This window comes from Aotus nancymaae, unplaced genomic scaffold, assembly GCF_030222135.1.
Source record: "Aotus nancymaae isolate 86718 unplaced genomic scaffold, 86718_ANA_hifiasm-v0.15.2.pri h1tg000076l, whole genome shotgun sequence".
Lineage (NCBI taxonomy): Eukaryota > Metazoa > Chordata > Mammalia > Primates > Aotidae > Aotus > Aotus nancymaae.
Genome location: NW_026988491.1, coordinates 13,007,553 through 13,034,970, shown reverse-complemented (window position 1 = coordinate 13,034,970; position 27,418 = coordinate 13,007,553). Strand labels below are relative to the sequence as shown.

Sequence of the window (27,418 nt, the reverse complement as noted above, 5' to 3'; positions counted from 1 at the left end):
CTCTGTCTCCCAGGCTGGAGTGCAGTGGCGTGATCTCCACTCATTGCAACCTCTACCTCCTGGGTTCAAGCAATTCTCCTGCCTCAGCCTCCTGAGTAGCTGGGATTACAGGCGCCTGCCACCACACCCAACTAATTTTTGTATTTTTAGTAGAGATGGAGTTTCACCATGTTGGCCAGGATGGTCTCGAACTCCTGACCCCAGATGATCCACCTGCCTTTGCCGCTCAAAGTGCTGGGATTATAAGCATTAGCCACCATGGCCAGCCCAAATAAGGTAACTTTAAACAGGGCATTTGAATCTTGACTGCCAGAATATGTGCTCCATGAGAGCAGGTGTCTTATTCTTCCACTCATCCGCCCCAGCACATAGCATAGTGCTTGCCACAGGGTAGATATTTAATGAAGCTAGTTTTCTTCTCTCTCCTTTTATCTCCTCCAAATAATGGCAGTAAAAACTTAATCATGTTTCAGAGAATACCTAAAATGGTATGATGAAATATTCAGAAGGGGTCAGGAGCGGTGACTCACGCCTGTAATCCCAGCACTTTGAGAGGCCAAGGTGGGTGGATCACCTGAGGTCAGGAGTTCGAGACCAGCCTGGCCAACATGGTGAAACCCCATCTCTACTAAAAATACAAAAGTTAGCCATATATGGTGGCGGGCACCTGTAGTCCCAGATACACGGGAGGCTGAGGCAGGATAATCACTTGAGCCCAGGAAATCAAGGCTGCAGTGAGTGAGCCGAGATTGTACCACTGCATTCCAGTCTGGGCTACAGAGGGAGATCCTATCTCAAAAAAAAAAAAAAAAAAACTATTGTAAGTCTGAAAGGAATCATAGTTAATCCATAATTTGCCTAATGGAGAAAGCAGTAGAAGCAAATCATTCCTGTTCACTGTTGTGAGTCTTGTAACAGATGAATGCACAACCCTCGTCTTTGCAGAGGAGGCATAGTGCTAATGGCTTGGAATAATTTGAGGTTTCCACAGATGTATCACCTTGGTATTGTCCAACAGAAGGAACCATATGTGCAAAGGCGTAGAGGTAGGAAGAGCATGTGATCAGGGACCAGGAAGAAGTTCTGCGGGTCAGGCGTGCAGGATGCATGACTGTGGAGAAGACGGTGGAGCAAAGACCTGAAACGGAGGAGAAGGAAGGAGAGTATGATGAAAGGGGGCAGTGGAGTTCATGTTCCCACCAAACTGGACATTTTCTCTGTCCATTATACATGAGCTTCTAGAGGACAGGATCTAAGTCTTTATTCATTTTAGTTTATTTCTTATTTTTCTTTGAGGCGGGATTTCCCTCTTGTTGCCCACGCTGGAGTGCAATGGCGTGATCTCAGCTCACCGCAACCCCCCTGCTCCCAGGTTCAAGTGATTCTCCTGCCTCACCCTCCCGAATAGCTGAGATTACAGGCATGTGCCACTACACCCAGCTAATTTTGTATTTTTAGTAGAGACAGGGTTTCTCCAAGTTGGTCAGGCGGGTCTCAAACTCCCGACCTTAGGTGATCCACCCACCTTGGCCTCCCAAAGTGCTGGGATTACAGGCATGAGCCACCATGCCTGGCAAGGATCTAAGTCTTTTGCTCTATTATAACAAGGTCTGTCACACTGGACTCTGGACCCAGAGGGCCCACAAATGGTAGTAATGGGCTCCTGGCCAAGAAGCAAGGACCTAGGAGACCTGGCAGGCCAGGATGTTCTAGAGCCAAGGAGGAAGAGTAGGGTTGGGCCCAGTTTTCTGAGAGGGAACAAAAAGCCTCAGGTTGATCAGGAGCCTTGTGCTAAGGAGATGGACCCCATATTCTAGAATCACAGTATCAGAGAGCTGGAGAGAGTCTTAGGGTCACTTCATCTAATTCTATTTTAGAGTCGGGGCTCAGAGAAACAAACATCTGATTTCATTTCTAGTTTGGGAACTGACTTGCTGAGTGGTCTCGAGTAGTCTGGAGCCCTGGCCTTTTTTCACACTCTAGTCTCTTTATTTTTAAAACTAGAGCAATTGGCTGAGAAGTGGATCACGCCTGTAATCTCAGCACTTTGGGAGGCCGAGGTAGGCGGATCACGAGGTCAGGAGATCGAGACCATCCTGGCCAACATGGTGAAACCCCGTCTGTACTAAAATACAAAACATTAGTCCTGCGTGGTTGCACACATCTGTAGTTCCAGCTACTCAGAAGGCCGAGGCAGGGGAATCCCTTGAATCCTGGAGGCGGAGGTTGCAGTGAGCCGAGATCGCACCACTGCACTCCAGCCTGGCGACAGAGCAAGACTCTGTCTCAAAAAAAAAAAAAACTAGAACAATTTTCATCATGGGGTAGGAGGAGAGGGAGAGTCAGGCATCAGACATTGGAAGAACAAGTCCATATACCTTGAAATCCTCATTTAAGTATGGGCGTCTCAGACAGAACCCTTTAATTCGCTGTGCAGGCATGAGACGTGCTTCGCCATCAGCCCTGCGTAGCTGGCAAACGTGGTTGGGCTTTTCCTCTTGTGTTTTCTGAGCTGGGTCTATGCTGTTTCTGATTTCCAGAAGGCTGATTAAAAAAAGGACAAGATTGGAGTGGAAAATGAGAAGCTCTTAAAAGTGAACACTTTTTGTTTGTCCATTTACAAGAAATTGGACAATGAATCATTTCAGGAAGATGGAGGTCATCAACCTCACCACCCTCCCTATGATACCAGTGGATGAGCACCTGGCTGTCTTGCTTGTCTTACGGAATGCAATGGTGAAGACTGTGAGGAAGGAGTTAGGGGACAATCCACCCTGTATCCTTCTGGTGGTGTCACCTACAATCAGACCAAATACACCTAACTTCAGTCATGCCCCCAAGATCTAATCAGTGCTCAGGTCTATAATGCATATTACTTATTAGCTCGTCCCTTACACATTCATTGTATTCTTTTTTTGTGTGTTTTTTGTGTGTGTATGTGAGACGGAGTTTCATGCTGTTACCCAGGCTGGAGTGCAGTGGCACAATCTCAGTTCACTGAGACCTCTGTCTTCCAGGTTCAAGCAATTTTCCTGCCTCAGCCTCCCAAGTAGCTGGGATTAAAAGCGCCCACCACCACACCCAGCTAAATGTTTTGTATTTTTAGTAGAAATGGGATTTAACCATGTTGGCTAGGCTGGTTTTGAATTCCTGACCTCAAGTGATCCACCTGGTTCAGCCAAAGTGTTGGGGTTACAGGCATGAGCCACTGCACCCAGCCACATTCTTTTTTTTTTTTTTTTGAGACAGTGTCTCACTCTGTCGCCCAGGCTGGAGTACAGTGGTGCGATCTCGGCTCATTGCAACCTCCGCTTCCCAGGTTCAAGTGATTCTTCTGCCTCAGCTTCCCAAGTAGCCTGGGATTATAGGCACCCGCCATCATGCCTGGCTAATTTTTCAAATTTTAATAGAAAAGGGGTTTCACCATGTTGGCCTGGCTGGTCTTGAATTCCTGACCTCAAGTGATCCACCTGCCTCGGCCTCTCAAAGTGTTGGGATTATAGACGTGAGCCACCATACCCAGCACATTCATTTTTTGAATTTGAGACTGTGAAGGATTGTTTGACTCCAGTATTTTTACTAATGTAATCAGAAGGAGCCCCAAAGGAAGACATTCTGGAATATTTGTTGAAAGAATGGGGAAGAAGAGTTTAAAAGCTCATTTTTAAAAATGGTTGCCTTCTTTCCCTTCTACCTCCCAAGGAATTATAGATGTTATTATAGCAACTAAGAAGTCATGGTACAACCCTCCACCCTCAGACAGATAGGCATAAAACCCAGCTTTTTCTTTTCTCTTTTTCCTTTTTTTTTTTTTTTTGAGACAGAGTCTCACTCTGTTGCCCAGGCTGGAGTGCAATGGCGAGGTCTCAGCTCACTGCACCCTCCGCCTCCCAGGTTCAAGCGATTCTTCTGCCTCAGCCTCCAAAGTATCTGGGATTACAGGTGTGAGCCACCATGCCCAGCTAATTTTTGTATTTTTAGTAGAGATGAGGTTTCACCGTGTTGGCCAGGCTAGACTCGAATTCCTGACCTCAAGTATCCACCCACCTTGGCCTCCCAAGGTGCTGGGATTACAGCTGTGAGCCACCATGCCTGCTTTTTTTTTTTTTTGCCACCAACTTTTTTTTTTTTTTTTGAGATGTAGTTTCACTCTCATTGCCCAGGCTGGAGTGCAATGGTGTGATCTCAGCTCATCACAACCTCCGCCTCCCAGGTTCAAGCGATTCTCCTGCCTCAGCCTCTTGAGTAGCTGGGATTACAGGCATGTGCCACCATGCCTGGCTAATTTTGTATTTTTAGTAGAGATGGGGTTGTTTCTCTGTGTTGGTCAGGCTGGTCTCAAACTCCCAACCTCAGGTGATCCACCCGCCTCCGTCTCCCAAAGTGCTGGCATAAGCCACCACGCCCAGCCGTTTTTTTTTTTTTTTTTTTTAAATGGATCAGATTGGCCTTGCCTCTTCTTACCTGCCAGCCCTTCCACCTGGCCCAAAATCTGCTTCTTCTGGCATCATCCAGGCTCTACCAGTATCTTACTGCCCTGGCCTGTCTTCATTCATCCTCGTCTCACTGACCCTGCGTTGTATTCCAGTGTCACAGAACTCTATCTCTGGAGGACCTTACAGTTTGTCCAGCAAATAACCCTCTGGGGCTATAAATAACCCCAGGCCTTTCCATCTCCTGTAGAGCTTATTTGACTTCAGACCTTGCTGCCAACAGCCAGCTGCATGTACCACTCTCCCCCGTCACCTTCCATGCCTCTCAGAAGCCCTTCTTAAGATAAGGCAAATTGTGATCCCATCAGAATTTGCTTCAGGGTCTCATTCTGCAGGGCCGCTTTCCAATGTCCCCTCTTTCTTCTTAATCTCACTCCAAACAAGTCCATTTCACCTGCTGTGAATTTGTCATGTCCCTTCTTGGTGTCTTCATTTTTCAAGTGTCCTCTGATTTGTAAGAACACTTGAGAGTAATGGAAGTAAAAGTGAACCTTGCTTTATGTGAAGGGAGTGAGGGATGATAGGATTATGGGGCTTTTACAAAGAATATATCCTAGACCATTGAGGCTAAGACAGAAAGCAATGTAAAAGCTGAGAGGATAGGAAGAGGGGCCATCGAGCTGAACAGATTTCAAGTGATAAACAAGGTTAAGATACCCTTTGACGCAGTCATTGTCACCTGAAAATCTCGCATAAAGAAATATTCTAAAATATGGAAACAGCTCTCCATGTGACATGTGCATCACAGCTTTATTTATTTTTTATTTTCTTTGTTTTTTTGTTTTGTTTTGTTTTTGTTTTTTTGTTACCCAGGCCAGAGTGCAGTGGTACAGTCTCAACTCACTGCAACCTCCGCCTCCCAGGTTCAAGCGATTCTTCTGCCTCAGCCTCCCGAGTAGCCGAGACTATAGGTATGTGCCACCACGCCTGGCTACTTCTTGTATTTTTAGTAGAGATGGGGTTTCACCATATTGGCCAGGCTGATCCCAAACTCCTGACCTCAAGTGATTTGCCCACCTCAGCCTCCCAAAGTGTTGGGATTGCAGGTGTGAGCCACCATGCCTGACACACAGCATTTTATTTTATTTTATTTTATTTTTGAGATAGAGTCTCGCACTGTTGCCTGGCTGGAGTGCAGCGGTGCAATCTCGGCTGACTGCAATTTCCACCTCCCAGGTTCAAGCAATTATCTTGCCTCACCCCCAGCTAATTTTTTGTATTTTTAGTAGAGATGAGGTTTCACTATGTTGGCCAGGCTGGTCTCAAACTCGTGACCTCATGATCCGCCTGCCTAGTTCTCCCAAAGTGCTGGGATTACAGGTGTGAGCCATTGCACCCTGCCAGCATTATTTATAATTGTAAAAAAGTGTAAATAACTTAAATCGTCAATCTCCAAGGAACAGTTAAGTGTATTAAGGTGTTTCCTCCAAATAGATTAGTATAATGTCACTTAAAATGATTATTATGAAAATTCTTTAGCCGAAGAAAGAATGCTCCTAATAATGAATGGAAGAGAAATCAGAGTAGTAAAACAGGTATACACTGAGATTATAAAATACGGACAAAAATAGGTATGTAAGAAATACTGGCAGGAAAGTTCCCAAGTACTAACAGAGTTGTAAGGGTGGTGGCATCATGGATGGCTCTTTTTCACTAAAAAGCGACATATATAAAAATATGTTTCAAGATGTCTATAATATGGTCACCTCTCATTTATAATTTGCAAAGTAACTCATTTAAAAAAAGATGAAATGTGGGCTGGGTGCGGTGACTCATGCCTGTGATCCCAGCGTTTTAGGAGGCTGAGGTGGGTGGATCACTTGAGACCAGGAATGTGAGATCAGCCTAGGAAACATGGCGAAACTGTGTCTCTACAGAAAATTTTAAAAATAAGCCAGGCATGGTAGTGTATGCCTGTAGTCCCAGCTACTTGGGAGGCTGAGGTGGGAGGATCGATTGAGTCCGAGAGGTCTGCTGCAGTGAGCCATGATTGCACCACTGCACTCCAGTATGGGTAACAGATCAAGGCCCTGTCTCAAAGAAAAGGAAGAAAGAAATGTGAAAAATATGAAAGTTTGCAAAGAAAATAACTAAGGACGGAGGTCGTGTAGACAGGGGCTGCCCTTCTCACCAGACGAGCCCCATCCTGTTGTGTGTGTAATCACCGCCCAGAGTTTCCTTAGCAGACTCACCTCCCAGCCTGTCTCATTGGCTCCATGCACCAGGTGAACCAAAAGATTGCTGACATAAATCTGCGTACTGAGCCTCCAGCCAACGGCCTGGTGAGTTACTTCCAAGTTTGGGCAATTACAAATAAAACTGCTATAAGCATCCATGTGCAGGTCTCTGTGTGGATGTAAGGTTTCACTTCATGTAAGTAAATACCAAGGAGCACAATTGCTAGATCATATGGTAAGAGTATGTTTTGTAAGAAACTGGCGGGCCGGGCGCGGTGGCTCACGCCTGTAATCCCAGCACTTTGGGAGGCCGAGGCGGGTAGATCACGAGGTCAAGAGATCGAGACCATCCTGGTCAACATGGTGAAACCCCGTCTCTACTAAAAATACAAAAAATTAGCTGGGCATGGTGGCGCATGCCTGTAATCCCAGCTATTCAGGAGGCTGAGGCAGGAGAATTGCCTGAACCCAGGAGGTGGAGGTTGCGGTGAGCCGAGATCGCGCCATTGCACTCCAGCCTGGGTAACAAGAGCGAAACTCTGTCTCAAAAAAAAAAAAAAAAAAAGAAAGAAACTGGCAAACTTGGCCAGGTGCAGTGGCTCATACCTGTAATCCCAGCATTTTGGGAGGCCAAGGTGGGCAGATCATGAGGTCAGGAGTTTAAGACGAGTCTGGCCAGCATCCTGAAACCTTGTCTCTACTAAAGATACAAAAAATTAGCTGGACGTGGTGGTGCACACCTGTAATCCCAGCTACTCAGGAGGCTGAGGCAGGAGAATTGCTTGAACCTGGGAGGCACAGGTTGCACTGAGCCGAGATCGAGATCGTGCCAGTGCACTCCAGCCTGGGTGATGGGGTGAGACTTCGTCTCAGAAAAAAAAAAGAAAGAAAGAAAAGAAACTGGCAAACTCTCTTCCAAAGTCATGTTATCATTTTTCCTTCCCACCCGCAGTGAATGAGAGTTCATGTGGCTCCGTATCCTCACTAGTATTTGGTGGTGTCAGTGTTCTAGATTTTGGTCATTCTAATAGGTGTGTAGTGGTATCTCATTGTTGTTTTAATTTTCATTTCCTCGATGACATATATCTTTGTGTATCCTTATTTACCTACCATCAGCAGATCTTCTTTGGTGAGGTGTCTGTTCAGTCTTTAGTTCCCATTCCCCTTTTTTTTTTGAGACAGAGTCCTGCTGCATCACCCAGGCTGGAGTACAGTGACATGATCTCAGCTCACTGCAACCTCCACCTCCCGGATTCAAGTGATTCTCCTGCCTCAGACTCCTGAGTAGCTGGGATTACAGGCGTCCGCCACCACACCCAGCTAATTTTTGTATTTTTAGTAGAGATCAGATTGCACCGTGTTGGCCAGGCTGGTCTCGACCTTCTAACCTCAGGTGTTCCACCAGCCTTGGCTGGAATGGAAATAGGGCACAGCTTGCAACCTGGGCATGAGACTCAGAGGTCTGAGATCAGCAGACCTCAGGATTTGTTCATTAGTGCACATCTATTAGGTACTTCTTTTTTTTTTTTTTTTTGAGACGGAGTTTCGCTCTTGTTACCCAGGCTGGAGTGCAATGGCGCGATCTCGGCTCACCGCAACCTCCGCCTCCTGGGTTCAGGCAATTCTCCTGCCTCAGCCTCCTGAGTAGCTGGGATTACAGGCACGCGCCACCGTGCCCAGCTAATTTTTGTATTTTTAGTAGAGACGGGGTTTCACCGTGTTGACCAGGATGGTCTCGATCTCTTGACCTCGTGATCCACCCGCCTCGGCCTCCCAACGTACTGGGATTACAGGCGTGAGCCACCGCGCCCAGCCCAATTAGGCACTTCTTATACACCAAGTGCTAGGTGCCATCTACCAGGGCAGGACAGATGCTGGGGAAACCAGTCTGACTACTGGTACTCAGAAGTCAAGCTCTGGACACATAAAGAATGTGGCAAACTATCCATGAGAGGGTAGACAGGGAGCCTGGGGATGAGTTCTGGTGGCAGTAGGCAGTAGGCACTAGGCATCTGACAGACCTGACCAGCTGCCTGGGCAGAGGAGCGGGAAGGACAGGCAAGGTGTCCCTTCCCCCAGGGCACATGGGGATCAAAGTTGCTCCTGACAGCCACATCCTAGCACTAGTGTGCGTTTCTCTCTAGTTTCTGAACAAGAACTTTGCTTAGCAATTTTTTTTTTTTTGAGATGGTGTTTCGATCTCATTGCCCAGGCTGGAGTGCAGTGGTGCAATCTTGGCTCACCGCAATCTCCGCCTCCCAGGTTTAAGCGATTCTCCTGCCTCAGCCTACTGAATAGCTGGAATTACAGCCATGCACCACCACGCCCAGCTAATTTTGTATTTTTACTAGAGATGGGTTTCTTCATGTTGGTCAAGCTGGTCTCTAACTCCTGACCTCAGGTGATCAGCCCGCCTTGGCCTCCCAAAGTGCTGGGATTACAGGCATGAGCCACCGTTCCTGGCCTCGCTTAGCTCCTCTTATCAGACTCACTCCTTCAAGAGCAAGTTGCCCACCATCACAGCCTCGCCACTGACCTAGTTCTCAGCCTGTAAGTCACTCCTCTAGGAAGTCCGTCCCTACACCCTTAACTGCACAGCTAGTGTAAACACCCCTCTGTGTATTCTCTTGGCATCCTGTCCCTGTTCTCGGCATCACTGATCACCCTGTAATGACCTGCTTCTCCCCTGCCAGGCTGTGAACCTTTGGAGGGCATGTATGGTATCCACTGTTCATTGTTGCATCTTTGACATTGGGCACAGCATTTGGCCTTTAGTAGATGAGCAGGAAATATTTGTGGAATGTATGATATAGTCACAAATTCTAGCTTCTCATCTGCATTTCAATCTTCTGTTTTCAGCTACCTAGAGCAATGATCCCTGTACCTAACTAATCATCAGACTCTCCTTGGAGATTTTTTTATTTTGAGGTAGAGTCTCACTCTGTCACCCAGGCTGGAATACAGTAGTTCAGTCTTGGCTCACTGCAACCTCCCCACTTGGGGTTTAAGCAATTCTGGTGCCTCAGCCTCCTGAGTAGCTGGGATTACAGGTGCCTGCCAATATGCCCGGCTAATTTTTGTAATTTTAGTAGACACGGGGTTTAGCCATCTTGGCCAGGCTCGTTTCAAACTCCTAACCTCAGGTGATCCGCCCACCTCAGCCTCCCAAAGTGCTTGGATTACAGGCATGAGCCACTGCGCCCAGCCTCCTTGGAACTTTTTAAAAACTAAAAGAGCTCTCTGATAGTAAGTGAAAAGAACAAGGTACAGAACAGTGCGTCTGGCCTGCTCCTATTTGAATGGGGATGGAACATCTCTGGAAGCGTATGCAAAAAACAAGGTTGGTTGTCTATAGGGATGGGAATTGGGCAAGGTGTAAGAAGGAGACTTTTGACTGTGTTGTTTAATCTTATATCATGTAAATTGCTTATTGGTTTTTAAAATTTAAGTAGAGAATTATTCAGGAGCCACAATAAATGCATAAAAAATTCAAGACCCGATGCAGACCTAGGAAATAAATATCTCTAACACGAAGGCTTGGGAATCTGTATATTTGAATACTTCCCAAAATGCCAGTCATTGGCCCGGTTTGGGAGTTGCCTTCCTGGAGAACAGCCCCACTTGTAGGTCCTGCAGTCATGTCAAAGGTAAACTCAGCTCAGTCCTGGTCTTACCACCTTTCCCCTAAAACTTGCTCTTCTTTCAACATTCAACTATCTTTTCTCCCCTCTTTCTGTACAATCTTATCCATCCTTCCAGGCCATACAATGTCTGCCACAGTGACATTGGTAAAGATCAGAGATATTGCTATATTGCTACAGTGACTCATACCCATCCAATTCATTCATCATGCCTTGAATTTCAGCTTGCTTAATTGGAGTAACAATGTTAATACACAGACTAACCCATATGACTGCCCCCCCCACCCCGCCCACTGGCACACACACAGATACACACACCCCTGCACACGTGTCCAGTACCTTTCACTTATGCAGAGCAGGGAGTGCCAATGCAAGGGTAAGATGGGGGAGGCCTGGAGAGGCATTTCCCAGTTTATCAAGCTCAAGAGTCTGATGCCACCGACACTCATGTCCACCTCTTCCAGACAGTCCTCTGTGACTGCTCTGGCCCACATTGACCTCATATTTTGATTCCTAATCACAGCGGTTTAGCACTTAATTGTTTCATGGATGCCGATCTGGCTCTCCAAATAGACTATAAGTTCCTTGAGGGCAAAAACACAGACTCATAGACTCATACTTCTTTGTTAACTTTGTTATCTAAGTTCATTGCTGGATTGTTGGTTGCTAATCAATGCAACTTGGGTCACTAACATTCATTTTTCTTTTTTTTTTTTTATGAGATGGAGTCTCACTCTGTCACCCAGGCTGGAGTGCAGTGGCACGATCTCAGCTCACCACAACCTCCACCTCCCAGGTTCAAGCGATTCTCCTGCCTTAGCCTCCCAAGTAGCTGGGATTACAGGCATGTGCCACCATGCCAGACTAACTTTTGTATTTTTAGTAGAGACAGGGTTTCACCATGTTGGTCAGGCTGATCTCAAACTCCTGACCTCGTGATCCATCCGCCTCAGCCTCCCAGAGTGCTGAGATTACAGACGTGAGGCACTGCACCCAGCTGACATTCATTTTTCTTTCTTTTCAGGGGGGTAGGAGGATGGGGGGTGGGGAGGAGTCAGAGATCAAGAGAAGTCTCTCTTGAGAGGTCAAGGGGAAATAATAGATACCCCTTATTGAACAGCTCCTATCTGATAGCCTCTTTGCCAGTGTTTTAAAATACTTTAAGTACTTTATTTTTGACCTTTACAAGGAACGTGGATGATAGCTATTATTATCCCACTTTTACAAAGAAATTAAACAATAGCTTGTTTAATTTCCAATTCCTGCTCTAAATCACATACTCCTAGAAGAAGGGGCAGTGTGAGACAGTGGGGACACTCTGGGGAATGATGTCAGTGACATTGAGGCCACCAGGACCTACCACCTGTGGAAAGACAAGGTACTGGCCACAAACTTTGTTCCAGGTCTAAGAGAAAAGGCCCAGTTCCTGACCCCACCCTTCTTCAGGATTTGCATTAATCCCTAATGCCTCCTTTTTCTTGGTTTTTGAAGGCAATTGAGAGATTTGAGTTGGAGAAAAAGGCTTTAAGAGAGAAAAGTCGCGGCAGCCCAGGAGACAGAGGCAAAAATCTTTCTCTTAGCCTTGATGCTGTTTTCATGGGGTTTGGTATTTTTAGTATCTAAAATGCAACTGAGTAGGAATCCCAAGTTTCAGATGAGGATATTTCTGTCTTCTTCTGAAGGAGCCTTAAATCTGACTTCTTGACATTGGGCAAGAAGGAGGGAGGAATAGTACCATTTAGACACCACCTACATGTGACACTTTTATCCACATTCCCTTGTTAATTTTTTTTTTTTTTTTTTTGAGATGGAGTCTCCCTCTGTCGCCCAGGCTGGAGTGCAGTGGTGTACTCTCAGCTCACTGCAACGTCCACCTCCCAGGTTCAAGTGATTCTTCGGCCTCAGCCTCCCGAGTAGCTGGGATTACAGGCATGTGCCACCACGCCCAGCTAATTTCTGTATTTTTAGTAGTGATGGGGTTTCACCATGTTGGTCAGGCTGGTCTCGAACTCCTGACTTCAGGTTATCCACCCGCCTCAACCTTCCAAAGTGCTGGGATTACAGGCATGAGCCACCGCACCCAGCCTCCTTGTTAAGTTTTTATAACACCTGGGAGGTAGGTACCATTTAATATATTTTATAGATGGGGAAACAGCCTTGGAGGGAGGGGAGTAACTTACCTAAAGTCACAGCCCGTCTGCTCCTCCTTGCTGCTTCCCTGGATCAAGTGGTCTAATCAGATAAGTCGGCAACACAGTTGGGATCTACGAGAATAGTAGTAGGAGTGTCATTTGGCAGCTCAGGTGGAATGAAAAAGCACAGTTGTAAGCACTGCACAGTTGTGGACAGACCCTGTCGTTACTCTTTTATCTCTTCCTCCATTTTTTGGCAGTCAAGAGACAACAAAAATCTCAGTATTCCTGGAAGGGCTCAGAACTCAGACATGCCAGATATTTTGTTATAAAAAGGATAAGGGATCTACTGCTGGGCCGTTTCTGTCTGGCTTCTGCTAGGCATGAAATAAAGATTTTATTCCTGGGGAGGAGAATACTTGGTGCCTGGGTAGTGATTATGAAGGAAAATCACAGAGTTCCTAAATCCAGAATTTCTCATGACACCCTCAAAAGGGCAGAGCCCATAGGGAGTGTTGCAGAGGTCATGTGTCTGTTTATTTTTAGAACTTAGAAAGTTTCTTGGCCGAGCACAGTGGCTCATGCCTGTAATCCCAGCACTTTGGGAGGCTGAGGTGGGTGAATCATGAGGTCAGGAGTTCAAGACCAGCCTGGCCAACATGGTGAAACCCCATCTCTACTAAAAATACAAAAATTAGCTGGGTATAGTGGTGTGCGCCTGTAATCCCAGCTCCTCAGGAGACTGAGGCAGGAGAATTGCTTGAACCGGGACCCTGGAGGCGGAGGTTGCAGTGAGCCAAGATCACGCCACTGTATTCCAGCCTGGGCTACAGAGCAAGACTCTGTCTCAAAAAAAAAAAAACAAAACAAAAGAAAAAAGGTGTCTCCCCTCAGAGATGTTCAGGTCTAGTCCAGAGCCACTGTGCCACGCAGCTGCAAAGGGCTGTCCACACTGCAGGCTCCTGTACAACTGCTCTGAGTCACACCCCATGCTAGTTGTGCCACTGCAGACTTGCTGCAGACGCCTCAGGAAGTTAAGATTCAGGAGTGGTAAGGTGACTGTCATAGGGTCATGCAGCTCACGGATGCCAGGCCCCACTTCCTGCTCAGTCCTCTGACTTAAGGCAGGCTCTCCCTTCTGCCTTCCCTGCAGCATTCTGGCCCCACCACACAGACCCCAGTTCAGATTCTCCTTGACTTATTCTTTTTTTCTTTGAGATGGAATCTCTCTCTGTTGCCCAGGCTGGAGTGCAGTGGTGTGATCTCGGTTCACTGCAACCTCCACCCTCCAGGGTTCAAGTGATTCTCCTGCCTCAGCCTCTCAAGTAGCTGGGATTACAGACATGCAGCACCACGCCCAGCTAAATTTGTATTTTTAGTACAGACAGGGTTTCACCATGTTGGCCAGGCTGGTCTCAAACTACCAACCTCAAGTGATCTGCCCATCTCAGACTCCCAAAGTGCTGGGATTACAGGCATGAGCCACTGCGCCCGGCCCTTGGCTTGTTCTTTGCACTACATGAGTCTTAGGTATCCAAACTTTTAAATGCTGGGGAATCTGAAACAGTATGTTGTTCATTTCCTTCTTACACTTGTTAGCCTAGGAAATTCCAAAACAGCACAAAGCCTGAGGGGGTGTGTGAGTCTGCATTGAAACTGTCATACAGTCCATTGATGGTGGCTGAGCCAAGTGTCCTGCACAAGGTGGCATAGCCAGCACGTGGCAGACCTGACACCTGACTCCAGTCATCTGACTCAGAGTCAGTGCCACGAATCATGAGCTGTTCTTCCACTGCCCATGGCCAGAGCCCAGTTGGGAAGTCATTTGGGCCATCCAGATGTTTCAGTGGGTGCCTTTGGGTGGCAGTAGTTTCCTCTTTTCCATATTTTTATATTTTTTATAGACATCATGTTTTAGTTTTATTGTAAAAATCATTTAATGATATATATTAAAAACCACAAAGATAGTAATATCCATTGTTAGTATATTAAGAAATGCACACTAAATAAAGTTCCCCTTCCTTAATACTGCCTAAGTCTTAAGTAGGCTTAATTATTATTATTAATTAATTATTATGCTAATAATGGATATTACTGTCTGCAAGCTGTTCATGATAGTAATAGTAACTGGAAGTATTCAATGAATAGTTAATTAAATTATAGCACATCTTAAGATATATCATCTTAAGTGATAATTTTTTAAATGATAATTTTGAAGACAAAACTACATGAGAATCTAAAGTAGATAAAGCAGAACATAAAAATCATATATATATTATACTTCTTAGAGCGGTCAAAGTCAGCCAGACAAATCACATATGAATCATATTACGATTAAAGTTACGTATTTGTGTTTGTATACATTTGCTCAAAGCCTGTTAAGGGAAAACAGAAACAATGTAGATAGTACTTTGGGAGGCTGAGGTGGGTGAATCACCTGAGGTCAAGAGTTCAAGACCAGCCTGGCCAACATGGTAAAACTCCATCTCTACTAAAAATACAAAAAAAAATATCCGGGCATGGCGGTGGGTACCTGTAATCCCAGCTACTCAGGAGGCTAAGGCAGGAGAATTGCTTGAACCTGAGAGGTGGAGGTTACAGTGAGCCAAGATCACACCACCGCACTCCAGCCTGGGTGACAGAGGGAGACTCCATCTCAAAAAAAAAAAAAAAAAAAAAAAAATGTAGATAGGAGTTTGGAAGGGGTCCTAGGATCATAAACGCTCCATTTTCTCAACATTCGAAAAGGTTGTTATATTGTCTTCATAATAAAGAGGGGAAGCTAGCATATTGTTTCAAACTGTCAAAATGATGAACCCCATTTTCATATTCTGCTCTTTTGCTTTAGAAAACAGCAGATAAAAATCTACTGGCGGAGCTGTACCAGTATTCCAACTTTAACAGCTCCAAGCCAAGCAAGCTTCCCAATGGAGTGGACTTCTGTGATATGGTGGGCAATGTGATCCAGTCTGAGAGAAACCACGTTAGTGGCAAGGTAAGGAAAGAGAGCAGTGCCTGCCCTAACTTTGCCACATCATAGGGCAGATGCAGCTGTCACCCTTTCACACCCCAGGAGAAATTGAGGAACTCACCTAGGGCCACAGGCTGACAGGTGGCTGAGCTAAGCTAGGAACCCCAGCCCAACTTCACTGCAAAACCCAGATTCCTTCTGCCAGAGCAACAGTCTTCAGACAGTTTTGATCACATATCCTACTGGTGCAAAATTTTGATCACAAACCCTCATGGAAATGTGTCTGTTTATAAATTGTATACTTGTTCTGTTGCCAGTCACTACAATGCATATTAGTACACTTAATCTCTCTTTTCTTTTCTTCTCTTTTCTGTTTCTTTATTTTCTTCCTTCCTTCTTTTCTTCTTTTTCTTTCTTACTTTTTTGAGACAGGGTCTCCCTTTGTCACCCAGGCTGGAGTGCAGTCACTGCAGCCTCAAACTCCCGGCTCAGAGGCAGAGGTTGCAGTGAGCCGAGATTGTGCCACTGCACTCTAGCCTGGCAACAGATCGAGACTTAATCTCAAAAAAAAAAACCAAAAAAAAAAAAAACAAGAAAACTCCTTGGCTCAAGTGATCTTACCACCTTAACCTCCTGAGTATCGTGCACCACCACACTGGCTAGTTTTTAAAATTTTTTTTGTAGAGACAAGGTCTTGCTAGGTTGCCCAGGCTAGTCTCAAACTCCAGGTCTCAAGCCGTCTTCCCCTCCACATCCTCGGCCTCCCAAAATGCTGGGATTACAGGCATGAGCCACTATGCCCGGCCAGTTGCTTTTCTTTCTTATTAAGATGTTATTTTGAATATTTTCTTCTCACACCCCGGGGGTGAGTATGCCTCCTTGCAGAGCTGTGCAATAGAGCACACTGGGTTCCTTGAGAAGAAAGGAAGGAAGTATTATAAGGCTCAGAGGAACCTGTCTGCTCAACCAACATAAACACTGGCTGCTCCGATGATGGGGGTTCATTGTAAGGAGGTCTTGGAGAAGAGAGGAAGCCCAGAAAATGGTCTCAGCTGCTCTACAACTGTGCTGCATGGCTCTTCATCATCAAACAACTCTGGTGTCCCCAAAGCAGGTCTGATCATTGTCCCCTGAGCTCCTAACCAGTCACCCCACCATTCCTGAGACCCAGCATCTCAGTCTCTTCCACCTGTAGTTCTCAATGCTGCTTTGAGCCATGCCCCGATCTCTCTATCTCTGTCTCCCTCTCCCTCTCCCCATGCCATTTCCTCCTCTCTTCTTCATGGCTTCTTCCTGCTGCCTTCTCTGTGGGCTATGTCTGTCCCATCTATTTCTCACATTCTGACTTCCTAACAGAGATAATCTATTTGGGCCAGTCACTGCCCAGAAAGACAGTGCCGTCTGCTAGCATGGCCTGTAGTCAGCCAGGGGAAGGGGCGCTGGTCTCTGGGCCTGGCAGTGGCAGCCCAGGTGTCGGAGTACCTGATTCCCTTTGCTCCTACTTTCCTTTGGGGAGGGGCAGTAGGAGGGACAGGTGCTCAGAGTATCAAGTTCCCTACAGGACAGTGTACAAAGATGCTCACCGCAGTGTTCATTGCAATAGTGAGGAAGTGGAAAGCAGTATGCATTGGTTGATGTGCGTTGCTGTTGGCTGAGCGTAGGAGCTGAGAGCTGGAGGTAGTTGGTGTGGAGCAGCTGTCCAGAGTCTAGAGTTGTGGATTCCAATCCTGGCTCAGCCACTTGCCACTTTGGTCCTCAGTTTCTTCATCTACTAGATAATAATGTGTGCCTCATAAGATTATTAAAGGGGTTAAATGAGAGTATGTAAAATGACCTGAGTAAGGCCTCACTGACAGGTTAGATGGTTTTTCTGTTCACTCTAAAATATGTTGACTTCAGATTAATTTTTTAGAAAAGAATGACAACAATAATAATAATGTGAATTTCATTTCTTTTCAAGTGTTTCTGTTCGGGTAGAGAATTAGAGAAGTTTCTCTCTTCTCCTTCCCTAAGAGCCATCTGGCTGGATAGCTTTTGGTGGATATTTCATGAATGGTACCAGGTAAATACAGATCTGCTTGTCGGCCTTGCTTCTTTTTCTACAGAACAAATTCCATCCTCTTTGACCTGGGCTACAAGCCCCTCTTATCTCATGGAGCACCCCGCCACCTCACCTGTCATCTGGTCCCCTCCCCACCTGTGCTTCAGCCAAACACCCTCTGCTTCAGCCATTGCACAGTATCCTGCGGCTCCCCCAGGTGTTAGGAGCTGGTGGCACAGCTGTCACAGGTGGGGTTGAGAGCAGACCTCAGGGCTTCTGGGCCAGCGTTAGGGTACTGTCTTCAACAGCGCTCTGCCTCTGTGTATGTGCTTGGTAAATCTCATCCCCAAAATGAACATGTTATTTCATAAAGCATATGAGGCAGTCTGTTGTAGTGGCTCACACCTGTAATTCCAGCACTTTGGAAGGCCGAGGTGGGTGGATCACCTGAAGTCAGGAGTTCAAGACCAGTCTGACCAACATGGTGAAACCCCATCTCTACTAAAAATACAAAAATCAAGCCAGGTGCAGTAGCTCACGCCTGTAATCTCTGCACTTTGGGAGGCTGAGGCAGGTGGATCACCTGAGGTCAGGAGTTTGAGACCAGCCTGGCCAACATGGTGAAACCCTGTCTCTACTAAAAATACAAGAAATTAGCTGGGCATGGTGATGGGCACCTGTAATCCCAGCTACTCGGGAGGCTGAAGCAGGAGAATCACTTGAACCCAAGAGGTGGAGGTTGCAGTGAGCCAAGATTGCACCATTACACTCCAGCCTGGGCAACAGAGCCAGACTCCGTCTCAAAAACAAACAAAAAAAATGACCACTTGAGGCTAAATATCTTGAGAATAAGATTCCTAGAAATGAAAGCAATACTGATTTTAAAAATCCCAGCCCCTCAGTTGTTTCAGCAAGGGATTTTAGTAATTCCTTTTTTATTTCTATTCCTGGCAGCCAAACAAGGAGCTCCAGAATAATCTGTTCAACCGGATAGCCCAGCACTACGCCTTACTTTTGTTTCACGTACCCAAGTCCCACTATGAAGAGGCACTCATAAAAGTGAGCATCAGCCACTATATGAAAAAAAGTCACATTAGATTTCATTTCTGATGCCAAGAGAATGTCTTAAACATTCTTTCCATAAGGGAGTAATTAGCAAATTGTGATAATCCATAGACCGACTTGGAATGCAGAAGTTACAAAAATACTGTGGAGCTATTTATACTGATTGAGAGATGCAATGATATATTTAAGTGAAAAACAAAGCAATTTATACAACTCTATGTGATATATATATGTATATGTATATGTGCCTATGAATAGAAAAAAAAACCTGGAAAAATATTTACCAAACTCTTTGCAGTGCTTGTCACCGGGAAGTCAGGTTATAAGAAACTTTCCCTTTCCATTTATTTATTTATTTAGAGAAGAATCTCGCTCTGTTGCCCAGGCTGGAGTGCAATAGCACAATCTCGACTCACTGCAACCTCTGCCTTCTGGGTTCAAGCGATTCTCCTGCCTTAGCCTTCTGAATAGCTGGGATTACAGGCATATACCACCACACACAGCTAATTTTTGTTTTTAGTAGAGACAGGGTTTCCCCATGTTGGCCAGGTTGGTCTCAAACGCCTGACCTCAAGTGATCTGCCTGTCTCGGCCTCCCAAAGTGCTGGGAATACAGGTGTGAGCCACTGCGCCTGGCCTCCCTTTGCATTTTATATTTTTCTGTGTATTTAAATAAGCATATAATTTAAAAATTAAAAATGTGACCATACATATATACTTTTTATATGAGTATATATGTACTAAAAGAATTGCTAGGAGAAAATATAAGTGAATACTTACATGATTTGGGGCTGAGGAAGGACTTTGTTTTTTTTTTTTTTTCTCTAGAGACAGAGTCTGGCTTTTGTTGCCAGGGTGGTACAATTATAACTCACTGTAGCCTCAAATTCCTGCGTTTGAACAATCCCCATCCTCAGCCTCCTGAGTAGCTTTGACTACAGGGATGTGCCACCTTTCCTAGCTAATTTCTTTCTTTTCTTTTTTTTTCTTTTTTAAGACAGAGTCTCTCTGTCACCCAAGCTGGAGTGCAATGGCATGGTCTTGGTTCACTGCAACCTCCGCCTTCCGGATTCAAGTGATTCTCCTGCCTCAGCCTCCCAAGTAGCTGGGATTACAGACATGTACTACCACACCCAGCTAATTTTTTTTTTTTTTTTGTATTTTTAGTAGAGATGGGGTTTCACCATGTTGACTGGGGTGGTCTTGAATTCCTGACCTCAGGAGTTTTATATATATATATGCAAATTTTTTTATTTTTATTTTTTATTTTTGTAGAAACAGAGTCTTGCTATATTGCCCAGGCTGGTCTCTAACTCCTGGCCTCAAGCAACCCTTCCACCTAGGCAGTGCTGGACTTAAAGACATTAACCACTAAGCCCAGCCAGGACTTTGTGAATATGACCTGGAGGAATTGGCCATGAAGGAAAGGACTGATAGATTTAACTATATAGTTTTTTAAAAAATTACTACAAAGTTAAAGACAAATGACAAACTATGCAAAAAAATACAGGTAGCCCATATGTCACACAATATAAAGAACTCTTACAAATCAATAAGAAAATATTCAACACTCCATAGACCAATGGACAAAGTGTATAAACTACAAATTCACCAAGGAAGAAGTATGAGTGGGGAAAATGTTTGCCCTTAACAGTAACAAAAAATGCAAATTGAAACAGTAATAATTTGATACCCCTTTTCCTTTTTTTAAGACAGAGTTTCACTCTTGTTGCCCAGGCTGTAGTGAGGGTGATCTTGGCTCACTACAACCTCTGCCTCCTGGGTTCAAGCAATTCTCTTGCCTCAGCCTCCCAAGTAGCTGGGATCACAGGTACCTGCCACCACGCCTGGCTAATTTTTTGTATTTTTAGTAGAGACGGAGTTTCATCGTATTGGGCAGACTGGTCTCAAACTCCCAATCTCAAGTGATCCACCCGCCTCGGCCTCCCAAAGTGCTAGGATTACAGGCATGAGCCACTGCGCTCGGCCCCCATTTTACTTCTTAGATTATGTAGGTTAAAAGGTATAGCCGAGTGCAGTGGTACACACCTATAGTCCCAGCTACTCAGAAGGCTGAGACAAGAGGATTAGAGGATCATTTCAGCCAGGAGTTCAACTCTAGCTTGGGTGACACAGTGACAACCTTGTCTCAAAAAAAAAAAAAAAAAAGTCCTTCCTCATCCCCAAATCATGTAAGCCAGGGTGGAGATGTTGAGAACGTGGCCTGAGTGCTGCTTGCTCTGCAGAGGCTGCCTTCACTTCTGAGCAAAGCTGTGTACACCAGCTTCTGTTGCTGTTTCCCACAGTCCTGGTTCAACACACACGATTTCAAGTCTGACATCTGTAACACAATGAGCCTGTGGATTTCAGGTGAGAGGTGACTTTTTTCCACTAGGGAAAGCAGTTCTGGGAAAATGTTTTCCACTGGTACCTAGGTATGTTATTGTTTGCTATGACACCCCTTCATCAAGACATTCTTCCTCTTCTTTCCTTAACATTAAAGAGAGCAAAGTATGTGGTTGGAGCCCCAAGGAATACAAATTTTCCTGCTTTGGCCAAACAGTTCTGAGACATCCCTTCCTAATCCCCTCCCCTCCTTATTTTTGAGATGGAGTCTCGCTCTGTTGCCCAGGCTGGAGTGCAATGGTATGATCTCGGCTCACTGCAACCTCTGTCTCCGGGGAAGTGATTCTCCTGCCTCAGCCTCCTGAGTAGGTGGGATTATAGGCACTTGCCACCCACACCCAGATAATTTTTGTAATTTTACTGGAGACGGGGTTTCAACCATGTTGGTCAGGCTGGTCTCAGACTTCTGATATGATCTCCTCGCCTTGTGATCTGCCTGCCTTAGCTTCCCAAAGTGCTGGGATTAGAGGCGTGAGCCACTGCATAGGTGTTCATTCCAGGGCTGTGGTACTCCAAAGCTAGGTCTTTGACCATTATGCCACCCTGCCTCCCATTTTCTGACTGTCTTCTATTTGTGCTGTTTCACCTTGCTATTCCCCTTAACGTCCAAGGCTACACTTCCTTACCCCCATTTATCCCTGGTAATAAACCCTCTGTCCACTTTGTCCAACGGAGCCAGCAGCTTTGCATAGTGGCTCAAATGTCTGAAGTAATCCTCGGAAGCATCACTGTCAAACGTGTAGAGAGAAGCCATTTCTGGCAATTAGCTAAGTGTGATAATGTTAAACAAACATTTACTAAGCACCTACTGTATTTATTTATTTTGTCCCAGACCTAGAGCCCTGGAGGTATAAAGATGAATAGGACCCAGCCCCTGTTCTCAGGGAACTCATGGTCTAGCCAGAACAGGGGGCATGGAAAACAAATAACTAGATGTTATTTTGTTTATTTGCATTTGCAAATAACAAAATGTTATTTGCATTTGCAAAGCACGTCAGAGACCCACACACTGTGTGTTCTGACCCTTACACCCAGTTGACAGTTAGGTAGGGCAGGGTCATCATCCCCATTTTCAGAGGAATAAGCCAAAGCCCCCTAGAGAGGAAGTGACTCGCCCAAGGCCACAGGGCTAGTATGGGGCAGGACTAACCCCGGAAGCCCAGCCTCCCAGGAGCCAGCAGGATATCCCCAGGCCTCTTTTACAGAAGTCTCCATTCTCACTCTTTTCTTTTCGTTTTAGAGATGGGGTCCCACTATGTTGCCCAGGCTGGCCTCCTGGGCTCTAGTGATCCTCCTACCTTGGCTTCTCAAAGTTCTGGGATTACAGGTGTGACCACCAGGCCCAGCCCCATTCTCACTCTTGACTCCTCCCTTAGGCACCTATCCTTGCCCACAGAGCTATGACAGCTGGGACTACTCAGAACTAGACCCAGAGCAATTCCACAGAGAAGAATTAATGTCACAGAGAAGAAGACTGAGAAAGGGTAATTACGGCCTCCCGCCCTCTTTGCCACTGCCATACCCGACTACCATCTAACTGAGGGAGGAGTTGATGTCCTTACCATTGATGTCCTCAGGTCAGGTTCTCTCTTGAGTACCCCCAAACTAGCCACCAAAATTCTTCATGCTTGTGGACTGTAATATACAACACAATCATTGGGAGGTGGGGGATGGAATTTTGTATTGGAATAGTAGATGCCCGATAATGTGTACCTATGTGCCAGGCACTGTGCTGTGCTCTCCGCTCTGTCACCCAGGCTGGAGTGCAGTGGTGCGATCTCAACTCACTGTAACCTCCATCTCCCAGGTTCAAGCGATTCTCCTGCCTTAACCTCCTGAGTAGTTGGGATCACAGGCGCCCACTATCATGCCTGGCTTACTTTTCTATTTTTAGTAGAGATGGGGTTTCACCATGTTGGCCGCGCTGGTCTCGAACTCCTGACCTCAAATGATCCACCCACCTTGGCCTCCCAAAGTGCTGGGATAACAGGCGTGAGCCACCATACCCTGCCAGCCCATTTTATTTAATCCTCACAGCAACCTGCTGTGGTACACACTGAGTCCACTTCACAGATGAGGAAACTAAAGCTCAAAGAAGCAACTTGTCCAAGGTTGACTTTTTTATTTCACCCAGCAGACCCTGAGCTCTGGGTGCCAGGCAGTCTGCCCAGTACTGGGAACATGGTGGTGGAGGCAAGCCCAGTCCCCCTGTGGCAGGGCCAGGGAGCCCCAGAATCAGAGCTTCTGCCTGGAAAGGTTTGTGTCTTTGCCCAGGAAGGAATTCAAGGAGGAGCTGGTTGTAGAAGAAAGCAGCTCACCTTGACTATTGCAGCCCTCTGGCAGCTTCTGAAGAGCAGGGCTACCCCATAGCAGTGTGTGGAGTAGAGCAGCTCAGGGTCAGAGTTCTGCAGGCTCCTTTATACCCACTTTTAATTACAGGCAAATTAAGGGACAGGTTATTCAGAAATTTCTGGAGAAAGGGGTGGTAAATTCCAGGTCCAGTCATTGCTAAGGAATGGATAAACTGTCCTGATGCTGGTGGGCATGCCTTATGGAGACAGTCTTCAATTAGGTCTGGAGTAGAGTTCCGCCTCCTACCTCACCTTCTTACCATCTAGTGGGAAATTCAGGCAACATAACTGCCCTGCAGGGGATTAGGTACTGCAATGGGGAATTGAGAGGGGTAAGGCAGCAGGGGGAGGTGTACCCAGTCCAGCCTTGAGAAGGTCAGTATGTGGCATTTGAGCTGAGATTTGAAGAGTGTGTTGGTCTGAGGACCCGCAGCATCAGCATCTCTCCAGATCAGCTGACTCCGACCCTGCAGTTTATCAAGATTGCCAGTGATCTAGAAGCACATTCCAGTTTGAGAAGCCCTGGTTTAGGGCACAGAGGAAGAGAATGCCTGCAACCCTAGGAGCAGAGCATGGTGATAGTTATTAGCTGGAAATACAATAGCGATGACTTACTCAGGGCCAGACACTTTCACCTGTTAGCCCTCCAGGCATTTCCATTTCCTGACCCCTTCATAGATATGGTTTCCCTGAGGTCATCATGCACGCTAAGGGAGGTTTTTTCTTTTTTTGTGTGGGGCAGAGTCTCTGTTGCCCAGGCTGTAGTGCAATGTGATCTCGACTCCCTGTAACCTCTGCCTTCCAGGTTCAAGCAATTCTCAAGCCCTAGCCTCCCGAGTAATTGGGATTATAGACATGCGCCACTACGCCCAGCTAATTTTTGTATTTTTAGTAGAGACGGGGTTTCACCATGTTGTCCATGCTGGTCTCAAACTCGTGAGCTCAAGTGATCTGGCCGCCTCAGCCTCCCAAAGTGCTGGGATTACAGGCGTGAGCCACCATGCCTGGCCGACTTGAGGAGTTTTTTCAAAGTGAAGAAAAACCTAACCTATAAGTTATGTGAGTTTAATGACATTTTAATGAATATTAAATTTAACGGCTATGAGTTTGATAGATTGCTTTAAGATTTAAGCATTTCAGTTTTGCAGAGTTCTGAATTGGTTTTTCTTCTGAAGCCAGTCCTTTTTTTCCTGTGGGCTGAGTGTCTGCCCTGTGCATGGGGCTGTGCACACATTATTTCCTTTCATTGGTGTGTCAGCCCTAGAGGGAGACAGTGTTCACAGTCCAACAGGATCAGGGTAACTTGCCCCACTGGTGGAGTCAACAGAGAGACTCTAGTTCTGGTGGGTGTCACTCTCTCCAGAAAGGAGGCTGTCTCAAGCTCCTGGGCTGCAATCTTCATTGCCCCATGACAAGAGGTACTAATAACCGCTTTTCTCCTTCTCTAGGAAGAGAGTTTTCTTTATTTACTGGTAAGAGAGCCTTCTTCCAGAAGCCAGCCGAGAGCAGGAAATTCTATCACCCTCAGGTAAGTGGGGAGGCACAGACCAGGATCCCTTGGGCCCCAGGCCCCATAAGCTTCAGAAACCCTGGGTTCTTCTGGAGCATCAGTGGCTTTCTGTTGCGTATCTTTGTACCCCTTGCCCAGGTCTACGCCATCTTCTAAGTAAGAAGCCCTGGTAGGCCTCTAGGCTTCAGTGCAGCAACTGAGAAGAGAGAGGGAAGGAACCAGATTTTCAGTGTAGGCTGCAGTGCAAGATGCTTTCACTTATTTTTTTTTCTCTACTAATTCTCATGGCAAACCTGAAACCTAGCAGTCATCCCTGACACCTACTTTCTCCTCTGCCCTATTGATGTTCCTAGATGTACCTCCCAGAACCACCGGCTTCTTGCTCTTCCACTCCCACCACCCTAGTTTGAGCTCCCATCACTACTGCAGTGGCACCTAACTGCTCTCCCTCAGCTTCTCAGACACCTCTAGGGCCATCTTTTCAAAGTACAAAGCTAATCATCCCATCACCACCTGACCCTATCCTATCCCCACACCCTAAAAACCCTACTTCCAGGCTGGACACAGTGACTCGTGCCTGTAATCCCAGCACTTTGGGAGGCTAAGGCAGGCCGATCACTTGAGGCCAGGAGTTCAAGACCAGCCTGGTCCACATGCTGAAACCCCATCTCTACTAAAAATACAAAAATTAGCCAGGTTTGGTGTAATGCACCTGTAGTCCCAGCTACTCAGGAGGCTGAGGCATCAGAATCACTTGAACCCGGAAGGCAGAGGTTGCAGTGAGCTGAGATCACACCACTGCACTCCATCCTGGGTGACAGGGTAAGACTTGTCTCAAAAAAAAAAAATCCTACTTCCAGCCAATAAAACAACACCCTCCATACCCCAGAAGCCTTCCTCTAGCCTTTGGGGTAGACTGATCTGGCTCAAGCCCTTCTCCACCTTCCTGGACTCTCAGGGGTCCTGCCACAGAGGATTTATTTCAGTTCCTTGTATACCATACTCCTTTCCTATATGTGGCCTCTGTACCTCCTGTTCTTCTTGTCCCAGGTAAGCTCCCATCACCACTGCCATTGTCATTGTCAGCATCTCCTCCCAACTTCCAAGTCCAGAGACATTAGTAGCATGCAGTTAACCAAATGCCACAAATAAAGGTCTATTTTTTTTTTCCAAAGAGCTGGAAAAAAATAAAAATCCAGGGCATGGTTTAGCAAACTATGAATCAGACCTTCCACTGCCTGGTTGTTTTTTTTTTTTTTTTTTTTTGAGTCGGAGTCTCTGTCACCCAGGCTGGAATGCAATGGCACGATCTTGGATCACTGCAACCTCCACCTCCTGGGTTCAAGTGATTCTCCTGCCTCAGCCTCCCCAGTAGCTGGGACTACAGGTGCACACCACCGTGCCCAGTTAATTTTTTGTATTTTTAGTAGAGACGGGGTTTCACAATGCTAACCAGGATGTCTCAATCTCCTGACCTTGTGATCAACCCGCCTTGGCCTTGGCCTCCCAAAGTGCTAGGATTACAGGCATGAGCCACCGCACCCAGCCTCACTGCCTGTTTTTGAAAATAAAGCTTTATTGGCACACAGCCATGGCCATTCATTTACTGTTGTCTACAACTACCTTTGCACTGAAACAGCAAAGTTGAGTACTTGCAATAGAGACTTTGTGATCTGCAAAGCCGAATATTTATCATCTGGCTCTTTGCAGAAAAAATCTGCCAACCTCTGGTCTAGGAGATACATAGTCATCCTTCCATCTCAGTTCAGGTTCTTGTAGGGAGAGAAAAAAACCTTTTATTTACCCTCTTAGGCAAAGTATATGGAGCCCTACAAGTTAAACTGACAAAAGATAGACAATTTAACAGGAGAAAGGCATTCAAATTTTATTTGATGTTAATATTTTTACATGACACAGGGCTTCATAGGAAAATAGTGAAAACCTCAAAGAAGTGGCTAGGGCTGATAGTTCACATACCACCCTAACAAAGAGCAATTAATTGTGGAGATAAGACAAAGAAAAAGAGGTTTGGGCTTCTAGGGATGGTAAATTGTGGGAAAGTAAATATATGGGGGAAACTAATCTAATGGAAGATAAGGATTATTTCAGTAAGATTGGTATATGCAGATTCAGGGGCTGCTATCTTCAGTGATAAGTTGACTCTTCTTCCTAGTATGGGAGATGGGAGTGGGGAACAGCTTCACAAAGGGAAATTTCTGCTTTGCTTTTAGATGGAAAGTGGGATTGTAAAGAGCTCTTCCTGCATCTGCTGTTTCTCAATTGCCTTCAGCTCAAAATAATTCTTATGTCAGAGTGGCCTATTTTGGGATGGCAGATTCTGACCCCCTTCACTGTCATCCTCAGGGTCAGCTTTCTGCCTCTCTGGGCTGGATAAGGTTTCTTGTTATATGGGCCAATGTCCCTTTCCTTCAGAGCACTCATGTAATTATTTGGTCATTACCCTGATCGTGGCTGTTTCCCTCACTGATCTTTTTTTTTTAATTGGTTTATTCTTTTAGAGACAGGGTCTCACTCTGTTACCCAGGCTAGAGTGCAGTGGTGTGATCATAGCTCACTGCAACCTCAACCTCCTGGATTCAAGTGATCCTACTGCCTCAACCTCCTGAGTAG

The 27,418-nt window shown here is 45.9% G+C and overlaps 1 protein-coding gene across 1 annotated transcript in view; it reads left to right on the top strand.

Annotated features, from left to right (window-relative positions):
* Positions 1–2,548: 2,548 nt before the first annotated feature.
* Positions 2,549–27,418, top strand: part of FAM227A (family with sequence similarity 227 member A) — a 52,695-nt gene continuing 27,825 nt past the window's right edge. Inside the window, exons 1-10 of the mRNA XM_064368336.1 lie at positions 2,549–2,776; positions 6,693–6,775; positions 11,803–11,872; positions 12,704–12,779; positions 15,291–15,438; positions 17,375–17,476; positions 18,410–18,514; positions 20,767–20,890; positions 22,303–22,410; positions 24,726–24,805. Of these exons, the coding sequence (XP_064224406.1) occupies positions 2,635–2,776; positions 6,693–6,775; positions 11,803–11,872; positions 12,704–12,779; positions 15,291–15,438; positions 17,375–17,476; positions 18,410–18,514; positions 20,767–20,890; positions 22,303–22,410; positions 24,726–24,805 (1,038 nt within the window). The 5' untranslated portion in view covers positions 2,549–2,634. The remainder of the gene's footprint in view (positions 2,777–6,692; positions 6,776–11,802; positions 11,873–12,703; positions 12,780–15,290; positions 15,439–17,374; positions 17,477–18,409; positions 18,515–20,766; positions 20,891–22,302; positions 22,411–24,725; positions 24,806–27,418) is intronic.